This window comes from Entelurus aequoreus, linkage group LG06, assembly GCF_033978785.1.
Source record: "Entelurus aequoreus isolate RoL-2023_Sb linkage group LG06, RoL_Eaeq_v1.1, whole genome shotgun sequence".
Lineage (NCBI taxonomy): Eukaryota > Metazoa > Chordata > Actinopteri > Syngnathiformes > Syngnathidae > Entelurus > Entelurus aequoreus.
Genome location: NC_084736.1, coordinates 64,364,024 through 64,376,523, shown reverse-complemented (window position 1 = coordinate 64,376,523; position 12,500 = coordinate 64,364,024). Strand labels below are relative to the sequence as shown.

The window sequence follows — 12,500 nt, the reverse complement described above, 5'->3', positions numbered from 1 at the left end:
AACGGTAGTGTGTATGTATATATATATATATATATATATATATATATATATATATATATATATATATATATATATATATATATATATATATATATATATATATATATATATATATATATATATATATATATATATATATATATACATATATATATATATATATATGTATACATATATGTACTGTATGTGTGTGTATATATATATATATATATATATATATATATATATATATATATATATATATATATATATATATATATATATATATATATATATATATATATATATATATATATATATATATATATATATATATGTATACATATATGTACTGTATGTGTGTACATATGTATATATAAAATACATATATATATATATATATATATATATATATATATATATATATATATATATATATATATATATATATATATATATATAGCAATCTGGACTCAAAATACCGGGATATAAGTTTTGGTTTATAAAGCCCAGCCTTAATACCAAGTGTGTGTGTATGGGGCAGAAATGTTGGGTTTGGGGTGGTATGTGGTTATTTGGTGCTATGCCCCTGTCAGCAAACCATACATGACATTATAGTAAGACCAACAGTACGTACTGTGCATGCTAAATGAGATGGGAACAAAGTCAACCACCATAAAATATATTGAGTGTGTTTTGAGTGTTGAACTGCAAGCTTACCTGCTGTAATAGGACTCAACTCCCAGGGCCTCGCGGGCACTGGCTATGTGCTGCTCCAGTGATGAGCCGCTGACCACACCACCGCTACTGGTGCTACCCGCTTCCTGGAAGTCTGATCCCAGGTCTGATATGCCCTCACCCAAGTACACCTCGTGGAACTTCAGGATGCCTGTGAAGACAAAAGGAAGGCAAATATAAATGCATTTGTCCTTCCTCCGCAGGAAGGGACAATCTTATCCTTTATGGGACAAAGCAAACTTGTAACTCATCTGTCAACTTACTTTTAGACAATGTAAGTTCATAATTTTAATATAATCAAAAACCTAAATAAATAACCTAGGGCTGTCAAACAATTATATTATTTTATCACATTAATAACAGGGTCGTTGCAGATTAGTTTACATTATATACAATTTAGTTTTAATATATAGCATACATTTTGCATGAGCAAAGAGTCTCAAGAAAGAAATTGATATTCATGCACATGATGTTTTTATTAAACCCATTTAACATCATGTTCATGTTATAAAAAAAAGTTGTCAGTTTTTTTAAAGAGACATTTATCAACATTAATGTGTACCTGTTACTCCTTCTGTGTTTTTAATGTGCTATTCTAAGATGGTAATGTTAGGAGCTCGCATGCCTGCAGTATTTGTGACCCCAAGATGCAGGAACCAGGAGGACGACGAGCAGGTAAGAGGATTTTAATATAATTCAAGCAGGAAATGAAGCAGTCGTGCATATGAGGTCATAAACATAAAGTCATCTTCGAGCACTGAGGAGCGCGAGAGACAGGCATAAACAGAAACATGCTGATTATCAGCACCAGCTGAGGCAAGGCTGCCTAATCAGCAGCAGGTGAGGGAAAAACAGAGCTCAGCGGCGACATGCAGAAAATGGAAATCAAAATAAGAGCACTGATAGGAAATCAACACAAAACACTTGAATACTACTTTATGCCATTCAAATGTTCAGTAATGTTATTTTGTACTCAAATTTCCTAGCGATAAATCAGCTGTTTAGTGTCTCCTCTATTAGTCATGATCCCACATGGCAAGTAGGACTTTGTTCTTTCTTTCCCTGTGTATGGTATCATTTTCCTGTTCTGGTGCTCTTGTTTTGGTAGTATTTCCTGTTTGGTGTAGGTGTTTTTGCAGCTCTACCTTGTGTTCTTTGTCCTGCCAGCACAGCTGTTCCTCATTGTTAATTAGGTGTATTTAGTTCCACCTTGTTCCCTCCTTCAGTGCTGGTTCATTATCTTCCTTATGAAAAGATGTTATGTTGCTTTCTGAATTCCTGCTAGACCTGTGTTATTTTTCTTCTGCATGGTACCTAATTGAACTTGCAATTCGCTTGCCTTATCTGCATCCTGGGATCACATCAACAGCCGACATGCGACATCGTCACAACATGGACTTGTTTGCTCCTGCATCCTGTCACTCCTGGATCACCTGTTTGTTTGCACATGCGTGATGGTAACACTACTCGGACAAACTGCCGGAAATACAATGCCGGAGTCGTTTCGGGGATTTTGAGTCATTCTGCAGATGGGTGAATTGCGTTAGAATTTGTAATCGGTTTATTAATGCTGATAGATTCAATCTAAATCAATTATTTTGACAGCCCCAAAATAAATACAATATTTTTGAGTAACAATCGCAACCTTTTAAATGTAATTACTAGAGATGTCCGATAATGGCTTTTTTGCCGATATCCGATATTCCGAAATTGTCCAACTCTTAATTACCGATTCCGATATCAACCGATACCGATATATGCAATTGTGGAATCAACACATTATTGTGCCTAATTTTGGGGGGGTGGTGTCATAAAAAAATACAATCATGTGTGCTTACGAACTGTATCCCTGCAGACTGTATTGATATATATTGATATATAATGTAGGAACCAGAAGTATTAATAACAGAAAGAAACAACCCTTTTGTGTGAATGAGTGTAAATGGGGGAGGGAGGTTTTTTGGGTTGGTGCACTAATTGTAAGTGTATCTTGTGTTTTTTATGTTGATTTGATAAAAAATAAAAAATTGTATTTTTTATTTTCTTGTGCCGCCCGGTACCAATCGATCCACGGACCGGTACCGGGCCGCGGCCCGGTGGTTGGGGACCACTGTATTACAGTACAGTATTTGTCCTATTTTCTATTCTTATGTTGTGGCAATAGATAAAGATATTCACAACGCAGGACTTGTATGTATTCAATTTACTTACTTTTTACTAAAGGAACTATGACCAAATATTGTCTTGTTTATTTATATGGTATGAGTGTACGAATATACTAAACCAGTCCTCCATACGTCATCCGCCTGATTTGTATAAACTACCCTGAACTGTGAAATGCGGTGGGAACACAAACCACACACTTGTACAGGAACACATAGTTCCAGTAACTAGAGGTTCCAGGAACCAAAAGTTCCAGAACTTTGGAAAACTTCAAGCTAACCAAAGTTGAGATGAACTCTTTTGATGCGCTTAAATCTTCGACAAGCAAACCCCAGCCTGGGCTTGCGCGATGTGAAATGACATACAGGCAATTCTAACAACACAGCTAATGATTGTAGCTCTGACTGTAAGTTGACCAAGTTTTTTGCAGAACAACTTTTGCCCGTGGTTGCAGAACATGGAAGCCCGGTTCTGAACTTAGAGGAACTACGTAGGATGTGACACAGTATTTCCACGCCGTGGCCATGTTGTAGTGGCCGGGCCATGGCCATAGTGAGTACCGTAATCTACAGTTGAACACACTCAAGGCTACTATATTGGGTGAAACAAGTGTAAAGGTGACTATATGGATGGTATTTCATTTTTGGAGGGCTTTAATTAACATATTTAGAAGATCATAAACAGCTTTTCTATGTTGTAACTAGAGTTGTACGATATACCGGTATTAGTATAGTACCGCGATACTAATGAGTCATATTCAGTACTATACTGCCTCTGAAAAGTATAGTTGGTGGATCTACACCGGACATCCACTGTAATGATACCAAGTACAGGAGCATATCTAGTCGATATTACTATGATTACGTCGATTTTTTTTGGCACCACAACATCTTTTTTCGTTTTTATAAAATGTATATTATGTTTATAAACTCAGGAAATATGTCCCTGGACACATGGGGACTTTGAATATGACCAATGTATGATCCTGTATCGGATTGATACCCAAATTTGTGGTATCATCCAAAACTAATGTAAAGCTTCCAAACAACAGAAGAATAAATGCGTATTTCATTTTTAAAAAAGTGTAGATAGAACATGTTAAAAGAGAAAGTAAGCAGTAAATGAACAAGCACATTAATAATTCATTTTCTAGCACTTTTGACAAAATAATCGATGGAAAACGACACAATATGCTACTGCATATGTCAGCAGACTAAATTAGGAGCGTTTTTCTGCTAACTTACTAATAAAAGACAAGTTGTCTTGTATGTTCACTATTTTATTTAAGGACAAACTTGCAATAAGAAACATATGTTTAATGTACTCTACGATTTTTTTGTTAAAATAAAGCCAATAATGCCATTTTTTGTCATCCCCTTTATTTAGAAAAGTATTGGAAAGTACCGAAAAGTATCGAAATAATATTGGTATCGGGACAACACGAGTTGTAACTATGAAAATATTTGATCCATTAATAATAATCCTACTTTGCGGAAATTCGTTTACCACAGTCTTAAAAGTAGGTATTATTCAACTCTGTCAAAGGAAAGCTGTGAATGATATGACTTTTAGGAGTGCATCTGTGGAGCAAAATAATAAAACAAATTCAATTAGATAGAACACAGGTTTGCCATCTGGTATCCACTATGATTTTCTCAGCTGACATTTAAGCAGGGGTATTGTTGATGCACGTGGCAGGACTCGACTACGTGCGAGTACATTATGCATGTGTTTTGCCCGCTGTGACATTTGTATAGAAGTATTCAGGCTGTAAAGATGCGGCGTGGATTTACATCGGATTAATTACGACATTTGTCGCCCTTTTTAGCGAGTGCAGCCCACTTTAGACAGGGCCATGTTTGTATGCCAGCTGGATACAAAGCACTGCCAGGAAGTGACAGACAGTCGATTAGTGAGCAAGTGGTTCCCTCTTAGATTTGGGCAACATTAAACACAGTAAGTGCTTTGGTGATCCATTGTCCCTCAAGTGTTGCCGCCATTGGTAACCAAGTCAAGTTCATCCGGTCAACTTATGAGCTGGATTTGATCAAATGTTAAAGCTCGGTGGAATGAGACATGGGTCATGGCTTTTCTTTCCCCCTTTTTGCACGAAAGATCAGTAGCAAAAAGCTCAGTATGGCAATCGTGTGACATGCGGTAATTACAGAGAAAAATGGGTCTGCTTAAGATGCCGGAATTTCACAACTCCTAAAAGATCAGGCATCTTAGTGCCACCGCCTCTGTTGGTGCGACTCAGTAGTCAAGAGACAGGGAACCAAAACCACCACAAAGAGCTGAAAATAGACAGAGACATTATGTTCTGATTCATCTGAGAGGTGTTCCGCTTTTGTCAGGTGTGAAGATATCGCCCGTGTTTCTTGGCAGTGTCGCTAACAATTAGCATGCTCCATAGGCAGAAGCCCAGGGGGCCGAGGGAGTGTGGGTAGGGGGGCAAATCCCAACAGTGAAGTGGCAGGTGGTGCTGCAGCATGGTGTGAAAACTGCCCTTCATGACCCCAGAGCTCAAAGCAGGCTACAACCTTTATGTATTTTGCTTTTAAAGGGGAAAGAAACCATTTCTTTCCTCTTTCCACAGACTAAAACGTTATTAATAGTGATGTAAATTGATTACAAAGTGTAATCTGAATAATCACAGAGTTGCTGTGGATTCATTTTAATTAGAGATACCGATAAATGCTTTAAAATGTAATATCGGAAATTATCGGTATCGGTTCGGAAATTATCGGTATCGGTTTCAAAAAGTAAAATGTATGACTTTTTAAAACGCCGCTGTGTACACGGACGTAGGGAGAAGTACAGAGCGCCAATAAACCTTAAAGGCACTGCCTTTGCGTGCCGGCCCAGTTACATAATATCTACGGCTTTTCACACACACACAAGTAAATGCAATGCATACTTGGTCAACAGCCATACAGGTCACACTGAGGGTGGCCGTTTAAACAACTTTAACACTGTTACAAATATGCGCCACACTGTGAACCCACACCAAACAAGAATAACAAACCCATTTCGGGAGAACATCCGCACCGTAACACAACACAACAGAACAAATACCCAGAACCCCTCGCAGCACTAACTCTTCCGGGATGCTACAATATACACCCCCCGCTACCCCCTAGCCGCCCCCACACCTCAACCCCCCCAACCCCGCCCATCCCAACCTCCTCATGCTCTCTCAGGGAGAGCATGTCCCAAATTCCAAGCTGCTGTTTTGAGGCATGTTAAAAAAAATAATGCACTTTGTGACTTCAATAATAAATATGGCAGTGCCATGTTGGCATTTTTTCCCATAACTTGAGTTGATTTATTTTGGAAAACCTTGTTACATTGTTTATTGCATCCAGCGGGGCATCACAACAAAATTTGACATAACAATGTGTTAATTCCACGACTGTATATATCGGTATCGGTTGATATCGGAATCTGTAATTAAGAGTTGGACAATATCGGAATATCGGATATCGGCAAAAAAGCCATTATCGGACATCTCTAATTTTACTTAATCATAAATACATTTTTATTTTGCAAGAGCAAAGAGACTTTAAGAAAGAAGGAACTATATATGCACTTAACATGTTTATTAAACACCTTTCACCCTCTGGGGACATTTGATTTGAATACGTTTTTGAAGGGCGTAAAAACATTTAGGATTCTTTTTTATGATTTTTTTTTTTACTTTTTTTGCTCAAATTGTTCAATAAACTTAAAAGTCCTAATACATGTTTGATAATTTTGATGGATGGATGGATGGATGTTTAGGACTGTTTCCGCTGCTGGACTCTAGAAAGAGGTTCCGCCGCCTCCGTAGCAGAACCTCCAGGTTCTGTAACAGCTTCTTCCATCAGACTCTTGAACGCATCAAAATAATTCCCTCAATTCCCCCCAAAAAACGGATTAACTCGCTGGAATATAAAGACAATATAACATACCGTATTTTCCGCACTATAAGGCGCACCTAAAAACCTCCAATTTTCTCAAAAGCTGACAGTGCGCCTTATAATCCGGTGCGCCTTATATATGGACCAATATTGAGCCACAACAGGCCTCGCAACTACATGATGCATAACGTAACCCCAGCCTCTAGTGTAGCATCTATTCTATGCGCCTTATAATGCGGTGCGTCTTATATATGAACAAAGTTTTAAAATAGGCCATTCATTGAGTGCGCCTTATAATCCGGTGCGCCGGCGGAAAATACGGTACATTCATAAATGTGAATGCATATGAAAAAGTGCAATATATTTATCTGTACAGTAATCTATTTATTTATATCTGCACCTTATTGCTCTTTTATCCTGCACTACAACGAGCTAATGCAATGGAATTTCGTTCTTACCTGTACTGTAAAGTTCAAATTTGAATGACAATAAAAGGAAGTCTAAGTCTAAAGTCTTAGGGCTGAAGCTGATAAGAGCAAAGAAAGTAAAACAAATATAAATCTGAAATGTTTTTAAGCCCTTTGATAAATGAAGGACGTTCATGTCCTTTGGCTTTGGGGTATTGTCAAATAACTGCCAGTGTATTGTAAAAAAATAAAAAATAAAAAATAAAAAAAAATAAAAAAATTGGACAGTGAAATTTTAATATTTCATGAAAAAAAACTCTCTTGGGAATATATTATAATGGAGTAACACAACAAAAATTATGGCCATAAATACAGTAAAAATTAACTGGAAGGGTAAAAAAGTTGGCCCTTTTTAGGTTTTAGGGAATTGCGCTTTTAAAAAAAAAAAAGCCCATCATCCACAATCCTTAGGTGAGACAAGAACACATGTTGGTCTATGTTCTATGCATTCTAAATAGAGAAAAACTGATAGTAAGAAGCCGTTAACAATGCAGGTAATGGGAATACAATCTAAAACCTTCCAAAAACCTCCAACACAGTTTTATATACAGTACATGCTGTAAGTATGTATGTAATGCATACTTACAGCATTACCATAACTTCTTTTTTGGGCGTATTCAATTCACAGAGGGCATAGCAACAGTAGGGTTTGTTATGCACTCTGTGAAATCAACATGGAGAGCACTTTCTGTATTTGCTACCCCTAATGGCAGATGCGGAACTTTGGAGCGTCGTCATGTAGCACTATTGATAATCGTTTCAAATAAGAACGTAAAACAGTGACTTAAAAAGTCCACTCCTAAAGGGATGCCAACTGATGGGATGGTTGTATCTTTCTTGAGTTGTTAAATTCAGAATAATCCTCACTCCACAGATAAAAAAAAAATGTTTCCTCGCGATGTTGCGATGGTCGTATGCTGCGTTCCATTTGTTAAGAGCCAAGTTGATAGCCGTATAGTAGCAAGTTGGTAGCATGTGGACTTTTAAAGCTGACCAACTTCCCAGGTTGCTGGCACAACCTTCTAACATACAGGTGAGATGCATTAACTTTTACTAACGCAAAGATAACAGAGCAGAAGCAAAACCAGCTCAAGCTCCATCCATCCATCCATCTTCTTCCGCTTATCCGAGGTTGGGTCGCGGGGGCAGCAGCCTAAGCAGGGAAGCCCAGACTTTCCTCTCCCCAGCCACTTCGTCCAGCTCTTCCCGGTGGATCCTGAGGCGTTCCCAGGCCAGCCGGGAGACATAGTCTTCCCAACGTGTCCTGGGTCTTACCCATGGCCTCCTACCGGTCGGACGTGCCCTAAACACCTCCCTGGGGAGGCGTTCAGGTGGCATCCTGACCAGATGCCTGAACCACCTCATCTGGCTCCTCTCGATGTGGAGGAGCAGCGGCTTTACTTTGAGCTCCTCCCGGATGGCAGAGCTTCTCACCCTATCTCCAAGGGAGAGACCCGCCACCCGGCGGAGGAAACTCATTTCGGCCGCTTGTACCCGTGATCTTGTCCTTTCGGTCATAACCCAAAGCTCATGACCATAGGTGAGAATGGGAACGTAGATCGACCGGTAAATTGAGAGCTTTGCCTTCCGGCTCAGCTCCTTCTTCACCACAACGGATCGATACAGCGTCTGCATTACTGAAGACGCCGCACCGATCCGTCTGTCGATCTCACGATCCACTCTTCCCTCACTCGTGAACAAGACTCAGAGGTACTTGAACTCCTCCACTTGGGCCAGGGTCTCCTCCCCAACCGGAGATGGCACTCCACCCTTTTCTGGGCGAGAACCATGGACTCTGACTTGGAGGTGCTGATTCCCATCCCAGTCGCTTCACACTCGGCTGCGAAACCGATCCAGTGAAAGCTGAAGATCTTGGCCAGATGAAGCCATCAGGACCACATCATCTGCAAATAGCAGAGACCTAATCCTGCAGCCACCAAACCAGATCCCCTCAACACCTTAACTGCGCCTAGAAATTCTGTCCATAAAAGTTATGAACAGAATCGGTGACAAAGGGCAGCCTTGGCGAAGTCCAACCCTCACTGGAAACGTGTCCGACTTACTGCCGGCAATGCTGACCAAGCTCTGACACTGATCATACAGGGAGCGGACCAGCTCAAGCTCCTTCTCCTTTATTTAATGCCGTGTCAGAACTAGAACTAGCTAGTACCTAGTCTTATATAATCACTTGGAGGAGCAGTGTGAGCAAGATGTGTCACAATGCCATAAAAGTAGTCCCTCTGGGTTAGCGCGTTTTTGGTTGACTCCCATGTACCGTAAATTCCGGGCTATAAGATGCTACCATCTGCGGTCCCTTCCAAGGTTTCTAGTCGTTCCCATTAGATTGAGTTTTTTTCTTGCCCTGATGTGGGATCTGAGTCGAGGATGTCGTTGTGGTTGTGCAGCCCTTTGAGACATTTGTGATTAAGGGCTACATAAGTAAACTTTGATGGATTGATTGATAGCCACCTAGAACGCAGATTATTACAAGTTGGAATGCAAAAAAAAAAGAAGTAACCTTTTGTCTTCTTGTCTCTCAAAAGAATTGTAAACGACAGGCAAAATTCCAAAACAGTGCAGTTCCCCTTTAAAGCTTTGAACCGGATGTACAAGTGCCATTCCGTCTTCTAATCGTCCAGTGTTTCTACTCATTCATCACTCCAAGCAACGTTTGTAAATTTTACAAAATAACTAAAACATTTATTACTTACTAAACCGTCCCATGGGTGATGTCTGTTAAAATGTTTTCAGGCATATTTGGACGTGCTATCGTAATGTAATGAAGCTAGCATCTTTAGCATTAGCTAATATGTTTACAAGTGTCTGTGTTAGTATTATTAACTTACAATCGCATTCATTTTGTATTGTTCAATTTTCACAAATTCCTCAGTAAATTTGCCTGAACGTCACTGTATACCGTATTTTTCGGAGTATAAGTCGCACCGGAGTATAAGTTGCACCGGCCGAAAATGCATAATAAAGAAGGAAAAAACATATATAAGTCGCACTGGAGTATAAGTCGCATTTTTGGGGGAAATTTATTTGATAAAACCCAACACCAAGAATAGACATATGAAAGGCAATTTAAAATAAATAAAGAATAGTGAACAACAGGCTGAATAAGTGTACGTTATATGACGCATAAATAACCAACTGAGAACGTGCCTGGTATGTTAACGTAACATATTATGGTAAGAGTCATTCAAATAACTATAACATATAGAACATGCTATACGTTTACCAAACAATCTGTCACTCCTAATCGCTAAATCCCATGAAATCTTATACGTCTAGTCTCTTACGTGAATGAGCTAAATAATATTATTTGATATTTTACGGTAATGTGTTAATAATTTCACACATAAGTCGCTCCTGAGTATGAGTCGCACCCCCGGCCAAACTATGAAAAAAACTGCGACTTATAGTCCGAAAAATACGGTAATTATTGAGTCTGACTAGCTGATTGGAGCACTAGCTTCCGCAGCTAGTGGTTAATGGCGATAACTTTTGTTTTGTCTGATCAGCATTTTTACTGCGGTGCGGCTAATATATGGACAAATATGTTTTTCTTCTAAAAATTAGTGGGTGCGGCTCATATACCTTATATACTTATATATTACTCTGTAGTCCACAAAAGATGGTACTTGTATTGTTAGCCCCCTCACTACTGTGTTTAGGATCCTTTAAATCAAATTTACTTCTTACCTGCTCCTGGTGCTAGCAGCCAGCTGTACAGATAACCAGCAGCCATGGAAAAATAAAGAACCAAAGCTCTTTGGCTGTTGATGTTGTCCAGAATGTGCTCCACAGTTACTGGGGTGTAAGGGTCTGATTCCTGCTGGCCCGTTTGCCTCTCAACCAAGAGGTCCGCGAAAGCTCGCGTTCGTCCTCGTTCTGCCACCGCCAGAGCCTCATCGTGGTGGCCTACAATGTAAGGATGTCAGTGCTCCAGAATACATTGAAAGGTAAAAAAAAAACAGATAAAATATTGTGGATATGAACATACCTAAGCTCACAAGGACCCTCTGGAGAGCCTGGTAGCAGGATGTTTGCAGGTCAAACAGGGAAAGCTTATAGTCTGTGCTGTGCTGAGCTTCGTGTCTGATGGTCTCGAACAGTGCAGATGCCCGATAAAGCTGCAAATCAACAATGATAGCAATAAGATTAATTGAGATATCAATGACTTCAAGCTATGGCAGCACACTATTTCAGTATTCAGCTCTGGTTCATTGATGGATTTTGACGTCTAAGAAGTTAAATGAATTCAGTTTTTTCTCAACCACGTTTCAGGGCTCATACACCAAAACCAATGTCAAAATATGGAACTTTTAGAGTACTTTTAATATAAAACAGTTATATTTTTAAACAAATACAAGCAGGGCCGGCCCGTAGCATAAGCACTCTGCAGTTTGGCATTGATTGTCACCTGGGTTTTTGTAGAGACTTTAAAATAAGTCAGTTATAAAATAAGACGTCATAAATGTTCAGATAAACAGACAGCATGACGTCATCACAGCTCTCATTTACACATTCACACACAGCGCAAACATTTTGGAGCCAGAACGAAAGTCAAAGAAAGGTACAAATATAATACATCTATTTGAGGCAGCATCAAATAAATTTTGTTTAAGTTTCACTTTTGCACATAAGTGTGGTGCGTACAAGGAACCTTGATTTAAGATGGAAACTGAGGTGTCACTAGGTTTGAAGGACAAGGGAGACTTAACCCCCGGTAGATGTATAATATTAATAGTTAAAATAATCATGTATTATTATAATATTATGATTATCACCATTAATAAAACTACTACACGAATCAGCTAATCTCTACCTTACACTATGAAGTCAAGTGTTTTAGTGCATGTGAACATACTGAGTGTATGTTGAGCAGTGACGCTACGTTTAGGGTGGGGTGGGGGCCCTTCAAGAGTGACAATAATAATAACAGGGCCACAAACAAAATCTTGTTTAGGGCCACACAAAACCTAAAGCAGGGCCTGAATATAAGCATACTGGTAATGATTATCTTAGATCACTCTTTTTTAAATTGATTTAGGGCCACATCACAGTTAAACAGTAAATATTTATCAATCCATCCATCCATCCATTTTCTACCGCTCGTACCTTTTTGGGTCGCGAGGGGCACTGGAGCCTAATCTCAGCTGCACTCGGGCGGAAGGCGGGGTACACCCTGGATAAGTCACCACCTCATATTAATGGTTAATTGCCTCTTTATAATATTATATGTGTGTAT

The 12,500-nt window shown here is 39.2% G+C and overlaps 1 protein-coding gene across 4 annotated transcripts in view; it reads right to left on the bottom strand.

Annotated features, from left to right (window-relative positions):
- LOC133652447 (tetratricopeptide repeat protein 28-like) overlaps positions 1–12,500 on the bottom strand; it is a 605,917-nt gene that overhangs the window by 36,331 nt on the left and 557,086 nt on the right. For all 4 annotated transcript variants that reach the window (XM_062051209.1, XM_062051210.1, XM_062051211.1 and 1 more), the window contains 3 exons: positions 11,253–11,382; positions 10,952–11,170; positions 700–868 (listed from right to left, as the gene is read on the bottom strand). In XM_062051209.1, coding sequence (XP_061907193.1) covers positions 700–868; positions 10,952–11,170; positions 11,253–11,382 — 518 coding nt within the window. The remainder of the gene's footprint in view (positions 1–699; positions 869–10,951; positions 11,171–11,252; positions 11,383–12,500) is intronic.